The sequence below is a fragment of the Vigna angularis genome, chromosome 1, assembly GCF_016808095.1.
Source record: "Vigna angularis cultivar LongXiaoDou No.4 chromosome 1, ASM1680809v1, whole genome shotgun sequence".
NCBI classification, from domain to species: Eukaryota; Viridiplantae; Streptophyta; class Magnoliopsida; order Fabales; family Fabaceae; genus Vigna; species Vigna angularis.
The window spans coordinates 63,044,582-63,071,903 of record NC_068970.1 but is presented as its reverse complement, the minus strand read 5'-3'; the positions used below and the strand labels follow the sequence as shown (position 1 = coordinate 63,071,903).

The following is a 27,322-nucleotide window of genomic DNA, read 5'->3' as shown; positions in this document are numbered from 1 at the left end:
TTCATTTATTGAACATTTGAGACGAACGCTATTTACGTACGTTCTGGAATCAAAGATATGGACGAGCGTTTGGTATAAGACCGTACACTTCTTAGGACGAACGCTAAATATAAGACCGAGCGCTATTAGGACGAACGCTCAGTGTAAGACCGAGCGCTACTTAAGACGAACGCTTGGTATAAACCGAGTGCTCTTTAGGACGAACGCTCAAATAGCATTTCAAATGGGGACGCTCGTTCTAGGACAGAATTCTTTCCAAATGAAAGAATTTCACTCTAAATCATTTTCAGAGAAACCGAACGGTATAGGACCGTACGATGACGAACGTATTTTATCATATGACAGGATCATTATATTTCAGATTTTCATCTTCATCTAAACTTAACATTTCTCATACGATTCATAATCTTAAAATTTCCGATTCATCATTTAATTCACATACTATATAGAATTCACGTTAATAAATCATACTATACAAAAATCATCCAGTATCTAATCCATACTTATCAACCAGCGCATACCATATTCATTCATGCATAACAGCGTTCGTTCAGGCATACTCAAACACAGCATACATCTCATACATTCTATTTCTATCATGCTCGCACCCAATCATATACGTATGAATCAAATTATTAAGCTTCCCTTACCTAGATAGCACTGTACTCCCAAAAAGCAAGATTTAGACTTCCTTTAACGACGTCCTACCCTCAGGTTTCGCTCAATAATTCCACTTACTCTAAAACACCAGAATTCAGAATAACTCAGACCTAGAACCCATGCATGCAACCAAAACTAGGGTTCGCATGAAACCAGAAAAGACGAACGCTTAGAAATGAGGACTTACCAGTTCCGTTCCAAATTCTGTTCGGATCAGAATGACGCTCACGTCTCCAGGAACGTTTCTACGGTTCTGAAACGTGATCGGAGAAGGAGATGGTGAGTTACAGTAGAGAGAAGGTGGACTGGTTCTAGAGAGAAGTTAGAGAAAAGAAGAGTTGGATTCTGAGGAAGAAGATGAGTGGTACAGGTGAGTGGAAGGGTTTTTCGAAAAATCATTTTTGTTCAATCCTCGTTCGCGCGGACGAACGTCTCCCAAGCCGACACCTGCACACCCACTCTGACTTCAGAAACTTCCAACGTGACAAGTGGCGCTCGTGCATGCAGCGTTTAGTGCGTTTTTAATGCACTGAACGTGTGGCGCGGTGCATTTAAAGAAGCTGCCAGGTGACTCAGCAGTGCAATAATTACAGATTTGACATTTAATTATGGTTTTAATTTTTCGAGATCTCACATTCCACCTATCTACAAAAATTTTCGACCTCGAAAATTAAAGACTCACCCGGAAATAGATTTAGGTATAAGTCCTTCATGGCGCTCTCAACCTCCCACGTTGAATCCCCAGTCTTAGCGTCCCACACCATCTTCACCAAATGAACGTCCTTGCCTTTGTAGTACTTGGTGCGGCTATCTTTTATACGGACTGGATGTAGTTCCAACGTTCGGTCTGGACGAAGCTGAATGTCTTCCAACTCCAGTACATGTGATGGATTCGCTATATACTTCCGAAGTTGAGAGACGTGGAAAACGGGGTGAAGGTTTGACAACTTAGGCGGCAATGCAAGCTCATACGCTACTGGTCCGATCTTTCTTAGAATCTTATATGGTCCAATGAACTTGGGAGACAACTTCTTTGGACGAACGGCTCGTCCTACACCAGTGACTGGATTGAGTCGAAGGAACACATGATCTCCAGTAGTGAAATCCAACGGTCTTCTCCTCTTATCAGCGTAAGACTTCTGCCTGCTCAAAGACGTCTTCAGCCTCTCCTGGATTTGCTTGACTTTCTCGATCGTTTGTTGGATAAGCTCAGGTCCAGTTAGCACGTTCTCTCCTTCCCTGAATAAGATGTTTGTAGTTAAGTAATTAACGATCAGATGATTGCTCATTGTAGAGATTGATAGTTTGTTGATGTATATAAGATTGATGTTCTCACTTCTAGCTTATTGGATATTAGCTCCAAAATTTTTAATATCATTTTTGAAGTAAAGGTGGTCTATTTTATTATTCTTCTTCTTAAATTGCTTTATATACGTTTTTAATATTTCTATTCAAGAATTTCTATTATGAGAGTCTATTTTGCTGTATTTGTGCAGACCGGACGTATGCCTTGGGGATTGGCACAGTGGCAGAGCTTAGCACAAGGGGGCTTTGGCGCTAATTTTTAAACATGAAAATTATTTTTTTGTATAAATAAAATTAATTTTTTTTTAATTTTAATATATTTAACATAATTGAAATTTCAAAATTTTAATATATCTATTTTTGACACCTAAAATATTTGTTCATGATTAGCCACTGAATCGGTGGGATTTCGGGTAAGTCGGAGTTAAGTGCTGTTGTTATCGTAGTGACGTCAGCTGTCCGGGACGTCTGTGTTTGAGACGTTTTTGGGTTATTATTAGAAATAGAATGAATTTTGTGTAATAAGAAACTGATTATGTCAATTGAAATCAATTATCATCCATTGGAACCGATTCTGCCATATGAGAATTGAATGCTTCTTCTGCCCTATAATAATAATTATAACAAATATGATTATAATTGTAATAATTACAATTTCGCAGTTACTATAATAATAACTATAACAATATTTAATAATAATAATAATAATAATAATATTATTATTATTATTAATCATAACATAAATATTAATAGCAATAGTAATAAAATTAATAATAATTATTATAATTAATATTAATAAATCCAATATTAATAAAAAATTTCATAATAACTATAATATTAATAAAAATAATATTGTGAATTTTTATTATGCTATAATATGATTCTATAAATTTAATTATTTACAATAATAATAATTTATTTTTTATTTTTTCAATTTTAACTTTTTTAATTATAAATAATAACTTCAATTTTATTTTAATATAATTTTTTACTATTTATGTTTAAATGTATTTAACATTAACTTCAAAAGTTATAACATCCCAAAAATACAGCAATGAACCATATAATCGAATAATTACATTTAACAATATACCGATCAGTCTTACATATACGAGAACGTACGGTCTCGGCCGAACGGCCTTACAGAAAGAGTTACAATTTAAACTACAAGATCAGCACAAGTCTGACCGAACGATTTACAAAAGGAAATTACCGAACGGTCAAAATTTAACAAAAGGGAGGGTGATCGAACGACCACCATATACTAACTAAACTATAATATTAACCGAACGTCCTACGGTTCGGCCTTAACTTCAACTTCTACGAGATTCGCTTCCTCCAAATTTTCTTCTTCCAGCGCATCTATCAACAGCGCGTCCGCTTCTGCTCACATCCACACGGATGATCATTGCAACGACAAAACAGACGTACAAAACAAGACACGACAGAAAAACGAAGGGTAAGCTTATGTAATTTAATTTTATGCATCAACATACATTTCAAACCATTCAACAAACAAAGTTCATTTCATCAAACATATCATACGAAACCTATTACTAGACTGACTGTCCAGACGGTATGAAATCTATGTAGCTACAGGCGTTCGTGCACCCGAGTGATGTAGTAACTGGGATGCCCTCAACAGCTGCCACCCGAGGTTAGCCCTATCTGTCCAAAGTACCCCTAAAGACTAGGACCTCCTGCCGTTCCCACACATGACCTACCATCCTCTACGTGAAGACGAGTACTCACGGAAGATCAGGATGAACAACCAGCTTAGCATGCCCACAGTCATACTTTACCAATTCAAATATCCATACATGAGTCGTTCCTCCCCGTAACGCTCGTTCATAAACCACAACCTTTCCATATCACATTTTCTTCATCTTTCACTAATACATATCTCATTTAATCACCTCGTATAAAGATTTATGAGAATTGCCAATAACGAACGTTCAACCGAACTTAAACTGGGCCGAACGCATAGAGCGAGATCGAGAGACCTTCAACTGTGAGAATGTATTTAGACCAAGAGTTGACATCGAATTTTAAGAAAGATAGCGAACACAATAATATATTCCAAGAGACGAACGGGACGAACGTCGATTTCTATGTTGAGCCAGTTAGAAGAACCGACTCTTGAGGACTCTATCTGAACATTAAAAGACCAGACGAAGAACGATGACTCCAGAGTGAAACCAATGAATAATAATATTTCAAGGCACGAAGAATAATACTTAGAATTTCTCTCGTCAGAAGAAAACGAACATTTGTGAATACTTAGTTTAGTGGAATTTAGTATCAAAATCTAAGTGACAGTCAAAGACTAGACACTATAGCGAGCGAACCCTAGAGGACTTGAACGAACGCTCATATAAAGAATTTAACTTAAGGAGATAGAACGAGTGTCGGGTGTGAGACCAAACACTTGCTTAGGACAAACACCTTATATAAAACCAGGTGCTACTAACGAATATGAAAGAAGATGGATAATTATGCCAAAACATTATTAAAGTATTATTTAAGGATACTCAACTATCTCATAGCAGGATATCAAGATAGAACTATGCTTGGCCGAACGCTCAAGCACATAAGTTCAAAGTGTAGACGCTCGTCCTCCACCAGGATTCTTCCCAAATGAAAGGATCCACTACTAACCAAATTTACTATAAAACCGAACGGTTAAAAACCATTCAGTAACGAACGTTACTTTCTTAGGGGAAATATCTTATCAGAATTAATATTATTCGAATTCAGTTCTCAACATATAGTTTTCACACTTTTATACTTTCATACCCAAATCAATATTTCATATCTCATGCCACCAAATCATAGAATTTTCATACATTTCATGCATCATAACATAGTACAATCATTTTTCATATCAAATCAAGTCAACGAACATCCATTCAATACATAGGCATATGAATTAAATTAATAAGCTTCCCTTACCTCTAACGTGAACGATCGTACAAACTTTAGGATGCAATTTGTCTGACTATACTTCCTTCTACCCTCAAAGCTCAACCAACTCTTCAAACTAAAACATATAACAGAAAACCATAATTGGTTCAGGCAAGAAGACAGCATGCAACCAGAACTTGAGTTGCATGTATTAGAGAACGAACGGCTAAGAGGCGAGGAAACTTACCAGTTCAAAACTTGAAATGGTTCGGTTTAAAATGAAGCTCAGGACACCGGTGATGCTTCTACGGTGCCTGAATGTTGATCGGAGGAGGGAAATGGTGAGATTTCTTAGAGATAAGGTATGGTTTCTAGTGAGAAGGAGGAGAAAATGAAAAGATCAGAGTTTGGGAAAGAGGGTGCATGCAGAGGAGAGTGGGACGGCAGTTTCAGAAAAAAATCATTTTCTTCCCACGTCCAAACGAGCGTTCGCTCTGCTGCCGACACCTGCCTTCCACTATCTGATTTCAGAATCCTAGTTACTTGACACTTGGCGTCCGTGCAGAGGGTTTTGGATGCGTTTTAAATGACTGACAGGAGGGTTTGGGTGCGTTTTTCCGAGGTCTGACAAAAGTAAAATAGAATCATTTAATTTTATCTATTAAAATATTTTTTAATTTATTATATTGATTATATCATACATAAAATTTTACAAATTTTTTACTCAAATTATATCATTTTATTTTAATTTAAAAATTACTGTAATTTTTTTATTTCCAAATTTATTTACTCATTTTCTCTTAAATTTTCCTTCCACCATATCCTAATGGTGTTGGAATATGAGAGGCAGAGTGAAACACACACAATAAAATATATTTGAATTGTGAGTGATAGAAGATACGATTTAAATATCTATAAATTCATTATAGGTTACAATTAATCAAAACCATTTAGTATTAAATTAAACAATATCTATAAATTTATTATGGTTATCTTTATTCTTTTATAACTTAAATTAACTTGATTGATACTTTAAATATATTTATAGTTAAAAGTTATTATACTTCTTTAAAAAGATAAAAAATATTAATAAAACAAAGCAAAATTTAGTTAGTGAAAGAAATAAGCAGTAATGGCAAAAGAAAAGCCAAACGGACCCGGCTTCATAATCGTGTGTAACAACCGTGTGTTCTCTTGCACTCTGTAGAACTCCGAAGGTTTTCTCGCTCCGTCACTCAAAGCGCAATTGCAGCGAACGCAACACTCTCCTTGGCACATCTCCGTCACTCTCTTCGTCCCGTTCGATTCAAATAAGAATTCTCTGAGGTCAATTTCATTGAGAAAGTGACGGTTGCAAAGAAGTCGATTAGATGTGTTATCCTTGACTTGCACGACACGCTGCTCAACACAGGTTTGTTGCCATTCGTCCACATAGAATATTTGTCTTTGCTCACACAGTTGAAGCATATAATCGAGTAGCTGCGTTTTTTTTCTTCCTAATCGGGGCTATATATTCTATAACGCTGGCGATTGCGAATGTTTTGATGCAGATGGCATCGTAGGCAACGTTTTGAAGGTTTTGTTAGGTGAGTACGGAAAGGAATGGGACGGCAGGGAGGTTCATAAAATAATAGGAAGGAAACCGTTTGAAGCTGCCGCTGCAGTTGTGCAGGATGATGAACTTTCCTGCTCGACGACTGAATTTCTCTCTGAAATTTCGCCTCTCTTCTCTCTGACAAGTAATAATCCATTACATCATTCTTTATAAGCTTTTTATGTGGTCTGTAGAGATGTCTCGTCGATTGAATTTTGAATGTGAAATGTCGTATGCTTAGTACCAACTAATTATCAATGAGTTAACAATACTGGATTACCGAACTTCGAGTTAGAGAATGCAAATTCATAACTTATTTTGTGAAGGTAGAGTTCCACATGAGATACACTTTCTGGAAATTTATTAACATAATGCCTTGAAATGAAACAATTGTCTAAAATCTTTGTTCGAGTTGGAGATATTGAGCTTGCCTTTCCAATTTCTGAGGGAATTTTTCTCTGAAGTTTTCTATTGGCATTTTAGGTGGTGCAACATCAAAGCATTTTCTGGTGCTAATCGATTGATTAAACAACATTTGAAGAGTCATGGAGTTCCGATGGCCTTGGCGTCAAACTCTCCAAGGGAAAGCGTTGAAGCCAAAATATCTTATCATGATGGTTGGTCAATTTCAGCAACCTTTGGCTTCTTGTGTTTCTTTTCCTTTGGTTTTGTGTGCTAACGTAAGTATGGTCTTGTTTTTTCTTTTATTTTCTTTGCGTGCAGGATGGAAGAATTCTTTCTGTTATAATTGGTGGAGATCAAGTAAGAACAGAGAAACCTTCCCCTGAAATGTGAGATGCAGTGATGTATTCTCTAGCTTTGATTATTGAGGGTCACCTGATTTCTACATTTGAAAGTTCTTCGTCTTCTAAAACTTTTATATTGTGTGTTGTGATGTTAGATTCCTTGAAGCTGCTAGGAGGATAAACATTGAGCCCTCCAGCTGTCTTGTCATTGAAGATACTGTGTGAGTTCCTTGATTCCTGTCTTTCTCCCAGTATTTTATCTTTCATATTGTTGAACAAACTTAAACGTGGATAGTTGCATTAAATAGTTTGTTGTTATAATAATGATGTTAGAGAATTGCAAAAGGTTAGGAGTGCACCTTAGTTTGATTGTCTTAGTAGAAGGATTTGTGTTTAATGCCTGTAGTTGAAAGGCCAAAACAAAGGACCTATAAATAGTTCATGAACTCCTCTATGTATTTTATACAGCAAGCAATACTAAAAGTCTATATTTAGATAGACTTGTTGTCAACAAATAGGCATCAGACCTTCAGAGCCTGAATGTTTAAGAGAAAGACAGAGAGCTAGAGAGTGCTTTGAGAACTAGAAAGTTTGAGTGGGATAGCCAACCTTAAAACAGTATGCCTCTGCCTAAGTTGTCAAAAGCTGTAGATTATGACAACCGGAGTCTGCAAATAAAAGCACTACTTGGTTTCCAAGAAGTGTGGGAAGTGGTTGAAAATGGCCACCAAGAACAACCAGTAAGCACCAAAGGACTGTTGAGTATAAGTAACGGTGTGAAGCAAGTCAGGCTTTTCTCATCTGTCACGATCTGCATAAACTGTTCTTCTACCGCCAGCATCATTCTTTGTTCATGAACCTGTAAGTTACTTTGGAGTTCGTCTATAGTCATGGCTTCCATGTTGGATTCTTCAATAAAGCATACTATGTAGTTGAACTCTGTTGTCATAAGCCACAAAATTTTTGCAGTTATGACATTCTCCTGCATGTTCTCACCACACAGGCTTTCATACTTTTAGGAATCTTCAAGGTCAGAAAAAAATGAATTCACTGATTCTCCCTCCTTCATTTGCAGGCAAATTCAAAGTCTTTGCATAATGCTTGCAGTCGTACTCGTTTAACCCCAGTTAATCCCTGAAATTTCTGCTTCATTTTTCATAATTTAGAATAGTGTCCAAAATTCAGATCCTTCAACTTTTGCTCCTCCATTAATTTGATTTCTGCTTCTGTTGCATTGACTTTATTAGAAACGTCTTCAATTCAATGCTCCACCAAGTGCCAAAACTCTTTTGATCGAAGGAAGTTTTCCATCAATTTTGTCCAGGGGTCATAGCGTCAATCAAAGTTGGGAATTGTTGGCTGCACATACTCTGCCATTGCTTCAGGATATTTTCTCAAGTTTGCACTGTATAGGTGTTTCTCTCTCTCACCCTAGTGTATACCCCTTACAGATTTTCTCTCATTCTCACCAGATTTTTCTCCTAATTAGTTTCTGGTTCATGCCCCTATAAAGGAGCTCTTATACCAAATTGTATAATGTTTGCAATGCATATAAGTGATACAAACTTATAGCCTAGTAAAGCTAAGAAAAACAATAACTAAACCCGCTACTATTACACCTCAGAGTGGGTTGTAAACTGCTAAGATTGAGAACTAAATTGTAGCTCCACTCCCTAAAGACTCGGACAGCAACTGACCATTTATTTAAAAAAAAAATAACAGAACTTCCTAAGCAGAAATTCAAATAAAACAAATATCTACTTAACAATCACTTTGCATTATGTCACTGATGCATATAAATTATAGGGTGAGAAGGGTATAATATGCAAACTTATTGTGTGGAATAACTGTATTATGCGTTTACAACAATAAACACCTGGGATTTCTGGGACAAGAACCTGTTAGATAAATGTTAAGAGCTTCTCAGATACGAATCATTCTTAAAGCTTGAATATAAGGGAAGATCAAGAGCCCTTTCAGCAACTCTGCGATCTTCATAAATTTTAGCTACCAAGCTTTCAAGGGATGGAAAATTGGCCTGTTGTGCACAATGCCCTTAGTGAAACTTTATAAGTATTCGAGGAAACAGTACAAGGATGACAAAGATAAATTGTAAGAAAAATACTCATTCAGCTAATACCTCGGACGTATGTAACCAACTATAACAAGTCGTAGTTCTTCCCCATAGAAATCCTCGTTAAAGTCATGAAGTAACCATGGTTCCTACAGTAAAAAGGCAGAAGATAATATGAAAATTCATTGGTAAATAGTTATAGTTGGGGGTGGATAATAACACTTACTATAGTCTTTTCTTTGTTGTTAAAATATGGATTCCAACCAAGGCTCATCACCATTTTAAAAACACCTCTTGCTGACAATCCAGCCCAACCAAAATAAACTCCCGCAGGATGTTCTGAAAGGAGATCTGAATATCCCTTTGTCGATAAATTTGCTGGAAGAAAATAGAGTACATAACTATTAATATAATGATACACCAAAGATTGTTTAAGACAGTATAATGGACCAGAAATTCTTTAAGAAATAAGTTGAAACAAAGTACAAACCTGTAGGAATCCCAAGTACCTTCGAGCCACGACCAAATCCCTTGACAACAGGACCACCAATATACCAAAGATCTAAGGGCAAAGTTCCCTCCACCCCTGCAATAATTTAGAATACTAGTTCAAATAAAAGAAACAATAACAAAGGCAAAGAGGACTATCTTATAGTATTTGGGATTTAAAATCATCAAAGGGAGGCAGACCCCACTTTTCGAGTTGCAAATCAAGTAGGGAATTGATCACCTCATCTGCTGTAGTGTAGAGATTCGACTGTTTTGGAATATATATAACTGATTATATATGTAAAGAAAGTTTAGAAATTTTGGTTTTCAGTCTTTGCTCACGTACAGGCTTAGATCCAAAGAGACGGCAAGTCTCCGAAGTGTTTCAACTTACTAAAATTTGACTTTAACAACTTGATAGGTTTTCGAATACATTTTTTATCAAAATTATTTCCAAAATAAACAGTCCGATCACAACCACAATTCGATAAGGAAAAGTCCAAATTACTTTCAAACTCCTGCACAATAAACCACGTTATTACAGTTACCAAAGGTTTGAACATGTCCACCTGGTTATAATGATCATTAGCAACGATTCCCGCAGTATGAATAGATGATCTGCCACGCAGAACAACGAGTTTTGGTGTGTTTGGAAAATAGTTCAGTGGACCATAACAAAGATTTTTATCAGGTCCAACACTGTTCTTGATTTAATCCCGTGACTTTTGACACCCACAAGATTACTAAACTGCAATCAAAGCATTCCAGTCGAGGCCGATGAAAAAAAACTTGTACAGAAGCCAATGAAATATGCACCATAACAAGTCATAAAGAGGGGATCAGAGACCCTGTTCAATGAGATAATCACCAAGCCTTTCAACTGTCATGTTGCATTGACCTGGAGTCATGGGCTCATCATAAATGCCAATGATCAAGGCCATATTGGTCTTCTTCACAGTAGCACCACCAGGACCCTGGGGTAATGGGGATAGATAATTAAAGTCTGATATTACAACTATAATGGCTAAACTATGCCTGAAGAATATATCTGCACTAACATGTGCAGGAAATGCAACTGGTGTATGTTCATTAAATTTCATTGAGTTTAAGGCAAAGATTACATCAGACAACACTTGTACACAATATTTACTTGTTCAGAGGATGCAAACAATAACCACACTGCTTAAAGGTATATATGTACATATGCATTTGCTTGAAAATTATAACTTGATTGATAAGCAATTCACAATCACATGGATGGGTTGCAAAAATGTGAAACGCTTTAGAAAAGAGATATTAGATATTGTCCTAATAGAATCAGATATTAGATATTGTGCAAATAAAATCAGATGCAAGATGCAGTTGCATAACTAAATTACTGCAGTACACCATATGCAAGCACAACCCAAATAGAAAACTGAAATTTTAACTAGATCATAGTTTTGACAACAATATATGATTGGAATTCACTCCACAATCTATTGCTTGATTCTAACACTAAAAATCTATACAGTAAAAAATACAAAAATGCATATCTTCCCAGAAACTGAATCATTGTCATCACATAGCCCAGATCATCATCACACTAGATACGAACCTATGCAATCAAAATGAAGCAAAGATTATAAAGAGTAGTTACCTTCTTGCCTCGAATGACAGAGCCGGGTTCACCTTGGATGACCATATATTTAGTGCCACCAAGGTACAATCCAGTGGGAGCAAGTGTTCCAGGCTCATTAAAGTCATTCATGATCCCAGATACTTCCTCAGGTTTTAACTAAATAAACAAAAACCCACATGTTATTAAATCACCAACTACAACAGATCAACAAAAACAAAAGCAGATCCGTTAACAGCGGAGTTCATAAGAGCATCAGACACATAATGAGATAATCAATTAAGCAAGTAAGCATCAAACTGACAACATCAGATTAAAATACAGTTGTTGTATTCAACTGCTCAAAACTACTAAGTGCAGTCCAAGTCAATTCGGATTGGTTTCCTTTGCGGATCAGGTTTAGCATATTGACAAACGTTGCAAGGCGATCCTTCTGGAATCTTGGCTTGATTTATAAGTGAAGGCGTTGAGTAGAGATAGGAGAATCTAGAGATTTGAGTAAAGAATTAAGAATAAACGGCGAAAGGAGGCGATAGAATTGGGAAAAGAATAAGTGAAAATTGAAACAAAAACCTGAGGGAAGCTGGAGCTCTGAGCCCAAACGCTGCCGTCATGGCCGATGATAGCAGCGTGAGTGAGGTGCTTGCCTTCAATTTCGCAGAGAAGGTGGTCGTCGACGTAAGTTTGCCAAGACATGGTTCAGATTGTTTTGGGGATTTTTGGCTGAGAGTGTTCGGGAATCGAACTTGAAGTATCTCTCTATGTCTCTGTATATCTATCCAATCTCTTTCCCAGCTGCTGCGTTACCCTGTTTTCACTCTCTCATGCCTTCCAGAAAATATAGGAATTGTAAACTTTGTAAGTTTTTATACAAAAAAAAAACATTTTTTAATTTATTTTATCAGTAACTTCAATTATTATCCAGTTATGTGTGTATATCAACCCAAATGTTATAAAAAGGATTTTCTTTAGGAGATTATTTTATGGAGGTTTTCCTACCCTAGATATACTTAAGTTAATTTATTTTAATGTTGAATCATAAAACACACTTTATCTAGACCATTCAAAAGGAAGACGATAATTAAAATAACATAATGAACTATTCATACCATCTCATCGTTTTACATATACAAATAACTGCAATAAGTTAGATTAAAAAAATATATTTAATGTGACGAATTTTGTGTAATATGTTCATGTTTACGGGCAGTTAAACTTTTTAACAATTGGTATATAAAAAGAGTACGAAGAGATAGGAAGTACAAATATTAAAATTTATTATTAAATTTTAATTTTATAATCAAATTCAAGTAATTATTAATGTAATTAGGAATATGTATTACTTGTAAACGTGTTAGACCTGGTGATTCTATTTTTTTTACAAAACAAGCGAGAATTACAATGTCATCAACCTAGGTTTTTTATACTCAATTCGATTGAGAACACGATGTTATACAATTTGGGATTGCAGTATGGACAATCTTGGTCAACAACATAAAAAAAATATTCAGAATTCAATTAAAAAAACACGTGGATTATGTAAAAAAAAGTGTCAAAATATCATTTCCGTTTATTTATATTTACTGAATAAACTTTTATAACTATAATTTTATTACATTTTGCTATTATGAAAAATAAAAAAGTGAAGATATAACGTGTTTTACCTTGTAAAAATGTAAAATTTGGTTTTCACCTACAGGCGTGGATCTATAGATCGATAGAGAGGAGGGCAATCTCCGAAGTGTTTCAACTTACTAAAACTTGACTTTAACAACTTGATAGGTTTTCAAATGCATTTTTATGTAATTTATTTCTAAAAAAGCCCATTCGGATCAGTCCCAACTATATTCAAACTCCAGCACAATAAACCCCGTTATTGCAGTTACCAAAGGTTGAACATGCCACCTGGTCATCATGACCATTATCAGCTATGAGCTGTATGAATAGATGATCTGCCATGCAGAACAGCGACTTTTGGTGTGTTTGGAAAATAGTTCAGTGGATCATAACTAAAATTTTTATCAGATCCAACACAGTTACTTCTTGATTTAATGCCATGAAAAGTACAAAGGGATGTTTAGCAATGCTGTGCAGGGTATCACCATCAAGGCTTGTTAAAACATAAATACCACTTAACCCACAAAAATAATTTGGAGGAGGTAAAGGAGGAAATAGGAGTACGAAAGTACAAATATTAAAGGCTTTCTGCCAGATAGACAAGAATCCGCAACTTTTTCATAAATATGCCAACCATTATACCATAGCATTAAAATTTTAAAACCACTGTAATGTATACAGGTACCCACTAAAAAAGTACAACCATAGGAGATTATAGTCATCATTTCTCAAGCATCAAACACTTTCTTCACAACACGCAGATCCCGTGACTTTTGACACCCACAAGATTATTAAACTGCAATCAAAGCATTCCAGTCGAGGTCGATGCAAAAAACCTTGTACAGAAGCCAATGAAATATGCACCATAACAAGTCATAAAGAGGGGATCAGAGACCCTGTTCAATGAGATAATCACCAAGCCTTTCAACTATCATGTTGCATTGACCTGGAGTCATGGGTTCATCATAAATGCCAATGACCAAGGCCAAACCGGTCTTCTTGACCGTAGCACCACCAGGACCCTGGGTAATGGAGATAGATAATTAGAGTCTGATATTACAACTATAATGGCTAAACTATGCTAGAAGAATATAAATGCAATAACATGTGCAAGGAATACAACTTATGTTTCACTAAATTACATTAAATTAAAGGCAACCATTACACTAGACAACACTGCAACACGGTATTGACTATTCAGAGGATGCAAACAATAACCACACTGCCTAAAAGTGTATATGTCCATATGCATTTGTCTGTAAATTATAACTTGATTCATAAGAGCAATTAACAATCACATGGATGAATAGCAAAATTCTGAAACGCCTTATAAAATCATATGCGTGCTTATAAATCAGATACTAGATATTTTAGATGCAATTGCATCCGCAGTACACCATATGCAAGGTCAACCACCCATGCTCGTGTCACCCTCAACATCAAGCCAAATAAAAGAATGTAAAATTTAAACTAGATCATAGTTTTGACAATAATAAGATGGGAATTGACTCCACAATCTATTGCTTGATCTTAACTCTAACAATCTACATAGTAAAAACATACAAAAACTGCATCATTGTCATCACATAGCCCAGATTATCATCATCCTAGATATGAATCTGTGCAATCAAAATGAAGCAGAGATAAGAGTGGTTACCTTCTTGCCTCTAATGACAGAGCCGGGTTCACCTTGGATGACCATATATTTAGTACCACCAATGTATAATCCAGTAGGAGCAAGTGTTCCTGGCTCATTCAAGTCATTCATGATCCCCACTATTTCTTCCGACTTGAACTAAATGAGCAAACATCCACACATCATCATCATTACTATTGTTATAATACCACAGATAAACTAAAACAGAAACAGATCTCTAGCAATTAGATTCAACCATCCGAATTATCTCGTGAATCAGCAAATCACTCACATCAAACTCACAAATAAATAAAAAATAACATTATTAAAGAATTAAGGTATAGTTGTTGCTGAAAAGTACATAATCAGAATTAACACGCGATTAATCAGTTAAGTTTTAACAATGGATGAAGATGCAGTAAACTGAGTTGAACTCTTTTGCATGTTAATCCTCACTCTATTAGCACTAGGAGTGAGAATAGATCCAGGAATCTAGGATGCTCTTTAAAAATATTACGAATAAATCACGGAAGGAATCCATTGAATTGAGAAAAGGGTGAACACAAATGGAAACAAACAAAACCTGAGGGAAACTGCCGCTCTTAGCCCAAACACTGCCATCCTGACCGATGATGGCGGCGTGAGTGAGGTGATTACCTTCGATCTCACAGAGAAGGTGGTCATCAACATAGGCTTGCCACGACATGCTTCTGATTTTCTCTCTAAACTCCGAATTTTCTCAAGAGTGTTTAACTGCTCAGAAAATGGGGTTGGGATTTTCTTTTCTTGGCTGCGTTGATTCCACGGAGCTATAGGCATATATAAATGGGTGAATCCACCGTACAATTACACAAATACCCTTTTCATTGCCCTATTTTTCGCTGTTTTGGGCTGGCAGATAGAAAAAAAAAAGAGGAAAAACAATCTTATTTTATTATTGGCCGCACTTTATTAGAAAAAAGCAATAATAATTATAATTATTATTAAATAAAATTTTAATGGTTAAAATTACGATTATCATAGAATTCAAACTTATAACCATTCTAATTACTTTGGAATAGGTAAATCTTTTATTATTAATTGAGTTTAACAAAACTGTAAAAACTTTTAAAGCAATTAATTAATATTTTGTTGAAAATAGTAAATAGCAGATAGTAAATTTATTACAAACAGTTCTGATTTGTTTTTTACATTACCATGAGTATACAGTCTATTTTTAATATTTTTAAATTAATAAATATGAGACTAAACCTTCAAAAAAGAAAAAGGAAAAGTTGGAATTGAGAGTTCACCATCACTTCTAACTTTTTCTTTTTCAGTCAGCTTTCTTTTTCAAGTAGAGACTTTCTAATTATATTATTTCTATAATTTATCAGCATGATTCATTTTGCAGTAGCGAAGTGGTGATAAACATTGATAAAAAATACATTCATAGGTTAAGATTTTGATTTTCATGAGTTTAAGATTAAATCTATGATACATATATAAAGTTATTATATTAATTAATGTACAGTAATTATTCTAATTAATTTATTATATAAATTATTAATTAATTCTTTTCAGTTTTTATTGAGAAAATAAAAACTGTTGATTTTTATTAATGGAGTGAAAGGATGTGCATTCATTGTTAATGGTCTCTATTTGTATCCTTCTCCTTGTCTAATTTGATCCTCCATGGCATTTTATTGTACATATTAACATGATTTTTATATGTATGTATTGTTGAATAAAAAAATTGTTTATTACAAAATTACTCAACTGTAGGGATAGAGAAATTGAACAAACAAACTTTAATTTCATCTTTTGTATGATAAAATCTTATTTTATTGTTTTGTTTTCGTAAATTTTAAAGTTATTATGCTTTACTTATTTGTATTACTTCTTAATATTTATTTTTATTCTCCCTTCTCCAAAATGAATGTGATGGTTTGTGAAATAATTTAACTACACTAACAACTAAGTCAAATAGATATCATAAATAAAACACAATATAAAAAAAATTCGAATAATGATTGATATTTAAATTGAACAATTATTATAAAAATATTATTGATATTGTGATTATATTAATTTCTTTATCATATAAGCTTAAAATTTAAAATTGTCACATTAAAAATAGAAAAGATGATTATGTTATTATGAGTACAAATTTGTTCTATTGTAATAAGTTGAAAATATAATTAAATGTTTTAATTGAAAAATATAAATTCAAAATATATTGCACCCACTTAATTGGGTAAAATTTCTTTTAGTTAAATCATTATATTTTTAAATAAACATATGATATATTAGTTACATACATTTAAATATTAAAATTTATAAAGAAAATATAGTTATAAATATGGTCAATAAAATGAGAGAACTGAATTCATGAAATTGAACTAAGATTTTAAAGTGGTTTGATATTACTAAATTTAATTGTATAAAGATGTAAATGAATTGATGTAAATTTCATCCTAGTTTTTCAGCTAGTCATTTCAAATTATTATCAACAAATATTTTATTTTAAATTATACTTTTCAATTTCATAAATTATATTTCAATCTAATTCAAACATTCCTATATAAGGAACTATTAAACTTTTACAAACTAAATTAGTGCAATAATTTTTTTTAAAACAATTAAACAATTTTTTATTCAATTTAACTTGTCAATTTGGATCAGTTCAAATATTATTTTAACACCCATATAAAAAAAAGGATTGACATATAGTTATTTAAAGTTACATACAATCACCTTTTATTTATTTATTTAGTTTTACCTATTTTAATTCTTTGATTTTTATTCAATTCTTAAATTTTGTTCACACACTTTTATTTTTGTTTATATTAATAAAATTGAATCCCACAATTAATTAACGTATTAATTGAATATAATCTAAAACTTATGTGAGTAATTACAATCTTTTGTCCTTTTTTATATTAAATATATTTTCTTTCTTCTATATATATATTTCATTTTCTCACCCACAATAAAAATACAGTAATAAAAAGTGCTTGTAAGAAACTAAATGTTTAGAATTATGATAAAAAGTTGGTTGCTCATATTATTTCTAGATAGAACTAAGAAGGAATAACATTTTTTGTTGAGTTCTCTTGTTCAAATTCATGGTCTCACAGACACAAACATATTTCACATTTTTTAACACTAACACATCACATTATATTTCTATTTATGTTTTATGTGTTGCACATTGATGATTTGAAATATATGCAAAAAAATTCTAACAGTTTATTCTATCACCAACTTAACCACTGAGAGAAGAAAATAAAGAAAGGTACAGAGAGAATTTAGAAGGACATGAGAGGAGAGGAATAAAAGGGGATCATAACTTAAAAATTCAAACAACAAACAATTGTTCAATTCTCATATGGTTATTGTCGGCAACAACTCCCGATTTAGGGTTGATATGTAATAGATACAACTCAAAATATATATATATATATATATATATATATATATATAAAATAATAATAAAGTATAGTATCCGAGAAATAAAAAATGTTCCAAAAGACTATGTATATCTAGAGACCTTGATCAACGAGGTAATCTCCCAGCCTCTCCACAACCATGTTGCATTGTCCTGGAGTCACAGGTTCCTCATAAACACCAAAAACTAAAGCTTGACCAGTTTTCTTTATGGTGATTCCTCCAGATCCCTACCAAAACAGACCAAATATGAGAGTGTTAGAGTTGAGGTAAAAGTTTTTTAAAAAGAATTAAACTTTTTAAATTTAAATTTGAATACCTTCTTGCCACGGATAACAGCTCCAGGCTCTCCTTGGATTACCATGTATTTGGTTCCAGCAAGGTGCAAACCTGTAGGAGCAAGATGACCTGGTTCGTCGAAATCTTTCATGATATCGGACACCTCTTGAGATTTAATCTATAGAGGAAGTAACAAAATTAGTTACAAAGTATGTCAATTTATAAGTATAAGTAGAAAGAATTAGGAAGATTGATTACCTGAGGAAAAGAAGTGCTTTGAGCCCAAACAGAGCCATCGTGACCGATGATGGCAGCTGCGATGAGATGGTGGCCTGTGCCATCAATATCACACATCAAATGTTCGTCGACGTAAGTCTGCCAAGACATTTTCTTCTTTCTTTCTTGTTTTTGTGATGCTTCTAATGTGATTGTGTTTCTGACTCTGTTTGTCAACTTTAAATTTAGTTTTAAATAAGGGTTCGATCATGGATTCATGGATGGAAGTTGATGCTCCTTCTACCGTCTCTTTGTCTCCATTCAATTCTTGTCACAACTTCCTTTTCTCCTTATTTCTAGGATCAAACCTTTTATTTTCCTATTCTTATTCTCATTCTTTTATGTCCACAAATAGATTAGAGATACCTAATTCATCAGCTAATTCATTCATGACAACTATTATTCTTGTTATTTTTGTTCATGAATAATTAAAGAATATAATAAGAATAAAATGCTACATAGTTTATGTTCTGCTAGATAAAGAAATATAAAGATATATGACACTGTTTTACTTTGAACCTGAGTTCTGACATTTACTTGAGGACATATTTTTTTCTTGTTTAATTATATGTAATTTTGTTATATATTAATATTGTTATTTATACCAAAACAATTACTAGAAGTTCAAATAAATAGTTTAATTACGGCTGACAAACATAAGAAATAGACTTAATAAAAAAGATAATTTAATAAAGATGTTTGGGAAGGTCGAAGTTGTAAATAACTAAGTGCAAAACATGTTAATCATTATCTTGAATACAAATGCGAGTGTGTATGAGATGGTAAGCACGTCGATTAGCTGAATAGTTAAAATATTGCACTATTATTAATTATTATTGAAAAAAATAAACAAACTAATATGACGCACCATCAAAACTATTATCACTGCCAAAGAAATTTTCTTTCTTCTTTTCCTCTTTGTTATTTTTTAATCCATTATTTTCATTTTTATTTGTTCAAGGGAAGAACATTCTGCTTACACATACTTTTTAATTTTTAAATAAAAATAATTTTTATATTATTTTAATTTGTAAGTTGAAAAAAGAAGAAAATTTATAACATATAACATGCAAGGTTCATATGTTTAACTTTCCTATTAGGTTTTATTTTATTTGAAGCAACTCTTATTATGCGATATAAATTTAGAGTTTTTGTAAATTTCGTTCCAATTATAAGTTTTATAAAATCACATTTTTATAGTTTTTTTTATCTTTCTTTAGTTTTTCATAACTTAAAAAATTTAATTTACTTACGTATAATCGCCAGCAATCCCTAAATAAAATAGATTAAGTCATAAAAAATTATTAACAGATAGTTAAGTTGGCCCATTGTGTTTATTTACCTCAACCTCATGAGCAATTCAGAAAAAAGCTCAGCAACTCTGTTCAAATATTGGGTTCTCACCGAAAACATTCATGACTCGAGAGTAATCCATAGTCACTAAATGACAAACAAGTATCCGAAATCAACTTTAACCTGACAAAATTCGGCTCTAGTTGCAACTTTTTTTATTTAAGAAATATGAAAATTCGATCAAATCTAAACAAATGCAAAGCGCAAGTTCGAAGGGAGAAAACCCCATCAAAATTTGGAGTATGTGGCTACGTGCATCTGATAAACTTTGATTCGGAGGTGAAGATCACGGCACTAACCTTCACACTGAATGCAAAAAAGTATACATGTCTTGAAAGTGAGCACAAAGTAAAGAATTCAGGATGAAAATTCGATGATTAATTCATAAACCTTCACTAAATCTTTCTTACAAGTAAAAGCTCCGCATAGAATACATTGAAAATTATGAGGATCCCTCAAAAGAAAGTTTGCTTTTCAACGAACAGTCAAGGTTCATACTCTGCTCCCATTCTAATTCCCAACTGATGTTCAGCTCCATTTGTCAGTGGCGTCAATAAGCAATAAAAGAAGGTGAACTCACTCTATTACATCTATCCACCAAGCCGATAGGATCTTCCCCTGAAAGCAACTCCGGATCCACTCTCAGGCTGAGGGTTATTAGCAGCCTGTGAACGGCTAATCGGTTGCATTCCAATTCTCCACCTTCCAACCAATTTACGTCTGAAAAAATATAGTTAAGAACACAACAGAGCTAGTCCCGATTATAAGGAGTTAGACGTCATTGACTAAACAATAAGATCATGGCTAAGTCCGGCCCCCTACAATGCTGCAAAAACAATATGAGGAACAACTACAGATGTGTTTGGATGGAAGAACTTAGAAAGAATGGTGGTTTCTAAAGGTGAGGGGGAGGATGTGCTTCCTATGTTGGGTTCAGTTCACAAAAACAATAAATAAAGCTTCAAGACACTATAAAATAAAAAGAAATCAAATAAATAAAAACTTAAAAATGAATACAGCATATGCATAATAACACCTTAAGCAACAGGAAACTAGAAGGATACACCCACATTGGCGTCTTCAAAATGTTCTTTCCACCTGCTAGTGGATGCAACACTGTCAAAAAGTAGTACAGATGTCCTGCGACGATACCTAAGAGGTCAGGTATAAGAGGCGAGCCAAAAATGACATCCAAAGCAAGCATTGCCCATGGAAGATAGAAGGCCTGGAAAAACAAAAGATGTGGATCCTATCAAACAACGAAAAGATGTACCTCGTAGAGCTTATGCAGCAGAGGCATAAGAACAAGGCTAACTTACAGAAGATTGAAATATACCTTAAGAGCAACAAGCCCATATATGTTGATTTGAGCATTTGGAAATTCTCTACTCCAAACATAAAGTAGCATAAAAACCAGTGGTACTGCCAAAAATGGGGACCACAATAAAGGGATCGCAGACAAAACCTATAATTGAGGAAATAAAATTACAAAGAAAAAAACTGATGTCAGGACTTAGAATACCAAGTTAAAAACGAAACTAGAAAGAAAGAACCTACTAGTGGGGAAATGGAGTTAGTGCAATTAACAACAATCAGACATGTGATCTTTCAATCAGAATTTTGTATTAGCTAAATTAACTTCCCAAATATTTTCTGAAATTCCCAAATGCCTTTCTCCACTGAACCAAGTGGTTCTGTACAGAACATTCAAACCTTCATTGACACTTCCTATCCTACCTAGCCAGAATTTATATTCCTCAATCTCCAACAGATTCTCTCCAACCAACAGTAACCTCATACGAAATTGACAACTAATCTTGACTTACCATTGACCATTTCGGATAATCAATCAGAATCATCATTCATTTGTTAATTAACCAATTATCTGAATGTTTATCCATCTAACTTTGCATTCACTAAAAACAAATCAAACATAATTTTATTACTAAAAGGTTTGAGATGTGACATATGCTAATGCAGAAATTATTGAAGACTAATGGAGAATAACTTTCACAGGCACAATGGCCAAATGGAAGTCAGATAAACAAATTAAATTGGATATATCAATTGTTCATCATTGTTATCCAAAAAAAAAAGTTTTGTTATCTTCTTGTCCAGCTCATAAGCCAGAACCACTAGAATAGATTCTACAAAATATACCTTCCCGCATTTTGAAGGATAAATGTCACATTAACAATCATAAGATGAAAAAGATATGTGGAGGATCAAACATACTAATAGTGCAAACGAACCAAATATCATCATCCACAAGAAATCAGCAGTCCGTCTGTCAAATGGTCCCTTCTCAAGTTGGACACCGTACCTTAATCTGTACATTATACGAAAAAGAATTAATTCAGATGAACTAAGTATACCTCACCACTTTATATAATCTACTTGTTCGATATATAGAAACTTAGAAATCGATGTAACAAATTATTCTTCAATTACTTACATCATTAAAAGACGGATCCCGAAATTGATAGAAAATGGTCCAAGGAAAAATAAGTTTGTGAATAACCTCCAGACCTACAGATGATGGGAAGTACAAAAGATTTATTAAATAGGTCAAATGGAAAAAAACAAACTAAGTTTATTACAAAAGATTTTCAACAGCAAGTTAAGCTTAAGGGAAATCACAAACTTCATCAGTAAAACTCTAATTGACTGCTTAATAGTCAAAAAGTCTCCCAAACAATTTGCGACCTGTCAGTCGCCAAGAAATTAAACCACTGTGCTATTAATGAAGCAGTGTAATGTAATGTAGTGCCCAGTGTCCACAGTGCCTCATCTATTTATCCACAAGTATCAGAAAATATGACCAAAGGGAATTGGGGGGATGCCATAGATTATATATCCTATAGCAGTCTAGAAGGAAGTGGAGAGCACTCCATTGAGCCCAAACAATCATTCGACACAAATGGCAGAATTATAAATAACAATAAATGGAATGTTGACCCCAAAATCACAAGTATATCAGCACATGATATGATATAAAAACAATCACGAAAATATTGCATAATCTAGTTCGCAATTGGAGGGTGGTGTTTGGCAGCAAACGTTAGGAGTAAAACCAAGTATGTCTCCATGATATTTCTTTTAATTTGGCAACTGAAAAACACAAAAAAGATACTCAATCTGTCTTATACAAAAAATAAAATAAATCTTCACATCAAAGACGCACAGAATGGGATATCGAAAGCGAAGCTTTAGAGAATGAATGCAACACTTGGCAAAAGCATTAACAGCACATTCCTCTTTCTCTGATACTGATACCAATGACATTAAGGAATTTTCACCTGAAAACCGTAGAACACTCGTTCGTACAATAGTGCAATATGAATTGGACTGTATAATCCAAGATGGTAAGCGGCAGTAGCCAACACGCAAGCAGTGCCATATGCCTTGGTTATTGGCGGAAGAGAGTGATAAAACCTGAAAGCATGAAACATTTGAAGTATTAAACAAACTGATTCAAGCAATTATAAAAATTTCCAAGAAAATTTCTATTCCTAATCCAAGAATATCAATGAAAGCAGAACTTGTAATAACAAGTTTAACTGGTTATTCTGACACTAATGAAGCTGGAAAGCGCTCAGATTAGGTTTAGCGAAAGAGAAAAAAATAATCAAAAACCTCTTAATCGACTTAAAGTAACGAAATGGATTAAAGTTGGCAATAATTCGACAGTAAAAGTTTGATAGTTCAGACGAACAAGAATTAAAAGATTCATCAACATTATCTTCATTTGAAAAACGATGAAAAAAAATGAAGGATGAAGAGAATTACTCAGCGGGAGAAGACATTGCTTACTGAGGAAGATAATGAGAACAGAACTGACTCCAGTTTGGAATTCAGATTTTGAGATCTTCCTTGTGATACCGTCTCCCTCAGACCCAGAAGCTTCCGTGCACCCTTTTCTCACGTGACCGTTGAAGCCTCACATGGCCCAAATTTTATGGGCCATTTTAAGGCTTATTCTTTCAAGGCCTTGCCTTCACGAACCCCACAAATTCATTCCTCAACCCCCGAATTGCTTCTTGCACCCCCCAACTTTGGATTCAAATTGTTCTATTGAGCAATGAAAAGTCTTGATAAAAAATCATTAAAATTGATTCATTTATGCTTAAAAAAGTGTTCTCATTGCTTTATACACGTAATGTTTATTTTCGAGGATTAAAATTTATACTATTTTCAAGTAGTGATGGTGTACCTAACGGTCTTGTTAGATGTTCTGATTGCGTTAAGAAGTGGGCTTTAAGCCTAACTCAACCCCACAAAACCGGCTTGTAAGGTGAGGTTTGCACCTCACTTATATATTATAATTTGGCCTTATCTTTAGTCGATGTGGAACTTCCAACACAGCCCCTTCACGCCGAGGTATAGACATCCCGTGCGTGATAGTAGAAATTGGATGGAATAGAAGAATAGAATGCCCACTTAGAACTCGTTATGATAGACTCCAACTATGGCTCTGATACCATGTTAGAAGGTGAGTTTTAAGTCTAACTTGAACTCGCTAGGATAAGCTCTATGGCTCTGATACCATATTAGAAGGTGAGTTTTTTAGGTATTTTTAAAAAATTAGTTAATTTGTAAAATAATTTTTATAATTTTAGATCTTTTTAGTCTTTTAAATTTGATTTCTTTTTATTCTATCCTTCATGCACATTGATATCTATATAAGGATCAAGGTTAAGAAAATAGTGTAATACCAAATTTAAAAGTTAAATGTAACTATTCTTTACAAAATATTTTGACATGGTTTAGAAAATAAGATTGAAACTCACTTATGTACTATACTTTGATTATATTTATATTGAATGTAAAATTTGGACACATTTTCTTACTTATATTATTAGACATATATAAAGATTATATATTTATGAATGATCTAATAGTAGTTTAACAATGGTATGAAATATGAAATTTACATTCTTTTATATACAATATAGTTTAGTTATTATGGATCTCTAGAGAGGATATTTTACTAGAGAGACACAACACTAATGAAACATGAATCTAACTTGTATAAAAGAATGATACTACTTCATAAAAAGCCTTAAAACAATGAGTTGATGAATTTTTTACTCTATACGACACTGAACTTTCTATTATCTACCAAATATTAGACTTATACTTAACTTAGGTTTTCAACAATCTTCCTCCAGAGTGGGTCCTTTCCACATTGGTATATTTCCTCTTTAGTAGAAGCATTCTCAACCATGAGTACCCATTAGTATCACCTTTCATCTTATTGAAATATGTTTGCCTAAACTTTTCGTCAGTAAGACTTTTAATATAAAGACCATACTTTACTCTAATGAGTTGGTTACCAAGATTAATCATTAACTCTAATACTACTTTGATGGATAAATCAACAAAACAATAACAAAAAGATATCAAAGTATGCAGTGAAATTAATTCACCGTAACTTGCAAGAATCCATCAGAAGTAATAAAAATAAAAATGACAACAATCATCACAAAAGGAAACATCAATATTTTCAACATGGAAAAATTAGGTCAATATGAGAAGTAAAAACCTACAGACACAAGTCAGTCAATAAAACTCTACTAACATCAAATATGGTATAAGAAAGTTAAATCAAAAAGTACAAACAAGTGACTACAACCAGCTAACACATTAAAACAATAATGCTCTAAAATATGAAAAACAAAGAAAGAGAAACATAATTAGTTTCTCTTTTTAATTAATTTCTCAAATGACATTGACAATATTTTAAATCATGAGAAAATTTCGCATTGTTTCGCTCCCAAAAGTTTGTCGTACGACATCTGACATCTTTAGGGTAAATCACCGTACATCCGAGATATTACTAACTTTGGAGTATGTGTTTCAGCACAATTTTATCCTTAAAGTACATTCTAATTGGTGGAAGGAATATTTAAATTGTCTTATGCCTTGATTCCTAAACGATGTGGGACTATTAGGTGTGGTAGAAACATAAGCCCTTAGTCACCAATGGAGGGCTTAAGGGACCGAATGTTCCCTTATCAGGCTTACGGTGGGAGCCAATGTTTCACTCCTCAGTTCGCTGAGCAACATTGTTGTAGGCAATCACCATACATCCATAGTATTGATCGCTTTGGCATATTTTCTCTGTCACCAATTTATTCCTTAAAAGGCACACTAGAGGGTGAAATGAGGAAGGAGTATTTAAACGGTAGGAACATGAGCCCCTAGTCGAGGCCTAAGGGGAATGACCTTGGTCATCCCAAGTGGAGATGAGACCAAATGTTCCATTATTGGCCCTGTAGTGGGTGCCAATGTTTTGCTCCCAAGTCATTAAGCACCATCGTTCGATCAATTACCACACATTTGAAATATTGTCTATTTTGAAGTATGTACTTTGTTACAATTTTGTCACTAAAAAGCATATCAGAGAGTGGAAGGAAAAATGAGTTTTTGATTTGCCTTAGACCTCGATTCCTAAACAATATAAGACTATTGGGTGTAGTAAGAACAAACACATTAGTAAAAATGACTTGACAAATTATTTTAATTTGGGTTAAATATACTTTTGGTTCCTTAACTTTCAGTTAAAATTGGAATTAGTCCATTTTCAAAATTTAGATCCAATGTAGTTCCTCAACTTTAGAAATGTGTAGATTTAACCCTTTAAACCAAATTGTGTTAAGTTTATTTAATATTTCAAATAAATTTCATGATAAAATTTTAGTTGCTTACCGTGTTTGACACATTTTTTTTTCAATATTAGTTGAGAAACATGTTTAAAAACTCAAATAAACTTAACAAAATTTGGTTAAAGAAACTAAACTCATGCAATTCTAAAAATGATAGACTGCATTAGTCTAACGTTTCAAAGAGAGATTAATTTCAATTTTCATGAAAATTATAGGATTAAAAATATATTTAATCCTTTTAATTTTAATAACATCTAATGTTTTAGCTTTAAAGTATTGTCTAATTAAATAAAAAAAAAGTATACAGATCAATCACATATAATACATACCCTTAAGCACCTCATTCCATTTCAATCCTAGATTGGCTCTTTCTATTACTTAACAAAGAGAGAGAATAACACAATAATTATATCATACACCCATTCCCCCCATACCATAAAGCAACAAAGTGGAAACTATCTTATGCAGAATTATATGGTTGGTGTTTGTCATGCAATGGATTGACACAACTAATTAATAGATTGATAAAATTTTAAAACTGTAAAACCATGGTGGGCCCCCATAGAGATGTTGTGTTCATCATTTCTTCCTCCAGCCATGGCAATGGCCAATGGAAATGGAGAACTGACATTACATGTGCATGCTGTGAGCATTAACAATATACTGAGGTTTGT

At 33.5% G+C, this 27,322-nt stretch overlaps 5 protein-coding genes and 1 pseudogene across 13 annotated transcripts; 1 reads left to right on the top strand and 5 right to left on the bottom strand.

The window, feature by feature from the left end:
* Nucleotides 1-1,301: 1,301 nt before the first annotated feature.
* Nucleotides 1,302-1,949, bottom strand: LOC108346570 (uncharacterized). Its single transcript, XM_017585641.1, has one exon. The coding sequence runs from the start codon at nt 1,947-1,949 to the stop codon at nt 1,302-1,304; it is 648 nt and encodes a 215-aa protein (XP_017441130.1).
* Nucleotides 1,950-5,132: 3,183 nt separating this feature from the next.
* On the top strand, nt 5,133-7,475 carry LOC108346571 (bifunctional riboflavin kinase/FMN phosphatase-like; annotated as a pseudogene).
* A 140-nt stretch (nt 7,476-7,615) lies between these two features.
* On the bottom strand, nt 7,616-12,237 carry LOC108347366 (profilin-1-like). Of its 7 annotated transcripts, none has more exons than XM_052877755.1 (8): nt 11,964-12,104; nt 11,695-11,876; nt 11,412-11,549; nt 10,620-10,746; nt 9,774-9,869; nt 9,510-9,661; nt 9,350-9,432; nt 7,616-9,247 (listed from the first exon to the last, which is right to left on the bottom strand). In XM_052877755.1, the coding sequence occupies exons 3-8, from the start codon at nt 11,520-11,522 to the stop codon at nt 9,217-9,219; spliced, it is 600 nt and encodes a 199-aa protein (XP_052733715.1). In that variant the 5' UTR covers nt 11,523-11,549; nt 11,695-11,876; nt 11,964-12,104; the 3' UTR covers nt 7,616-9,216. The 7 variants fall into 7 exon arrangements, 4 of the variants coding, with proteins under 4 accessions (XP_052733715.1, XP_052733718.1, XP_017442042.1 ...); XM_052877758.1 differs by having other exon boundaries at nt 11,729-11,876; XM_017586553.2 differs by lacking the exon at nt 11,695-11,876 and having other exon boundaries at nt 11,964-12,236.
* Nucleotides 12,238-13,603: 1,366 nt separating this feature from the next.
* On the bottom strand, nt 13,604-15,462 carry LOC108347740 (profilin-1). The gene is made up of 3 exons (XM_017587174.2): nt 15,227-15,462; nt 14,665-14,802; nt 13,604-14,029 (listed from the first exon to the last, which is right to left on the bottom strand). Exons 1-3 carry the CDS (start codon nt 15,347-15,349, stop codon nt 13,895-13,897), a joined length of 396 nt encoding a protein of 131 aa, XP_017442663.1. The 5' UTR covers nt 15,350-15,462; the 3' UTR covers nt 13,604-13,894.
* A 2,553-nt stretch (nt 15,463-18,015) lies between these two features.
* On the bottom strand, nt 18,016-18,955 carry LOC108347213 (profilin-4). The gene is made up of 3 exons (XM_017586376.2): nt 18,610-18,955; nt 18,392-18,529; nt 18,016-18,302 (listed from the first exon to the last, which is right to left on the bottom strand). The coding sequence occupies exons 1-3, from the start codon at nt 18,736-18,738 to the stop codon at nt 18,168-18,170; spliced, it is 402 nt and encodes a 133-aa protein (XP_017441865.1). The 5' UTR covers nt 18,739-18,955; the 3' UTR covers nt 18,016-18,167.
* Nucleotides 18,956-20,336: 1,381 nt separating this feature from the next.
* Nucleotides 20,337-23,889, bottom strand: LOC108346891 (derlin-1). Of its 3 annotated transcripts, none has more exons than XM_052875515.1 (7): nt 23,770-23,889; nt 23,280-23,415; nt 22,436-22,509; nt 22,216-22,309; nt 21,317-21,445; nt 21,017-21,205; nt 20,337-20,700 (listed from the first exon to the last, which is right to left on the bottom strand). In XM_052875515.1, exons 1-7 carry the CDS (start codon nt 23,784-23,786, stop codon nt 20,695-20,697), a joined length of 645 nt encoding a protein of 214 aa, XP_052731475.1. In that variant the 5' UTR covers nt 23,787-23,889; the 3' UTR covers nt 20,337-20,694. The 3 variants fall into 3 exon arrangements, with proteins under 3 accessions (XP_052731475.1, XP_017441441.1, XP_052731479.1); XM_017585952.2 differs by having other exon boundaries at nt 21,045-21,205; XM_052875519.1 differs by having other exon boundaries at nt 21,045-21,205; nt 23,794-23,815.
* Between the last annotated feature and the right edge of the window lie 3,433 nt (nt 23,890-27,322).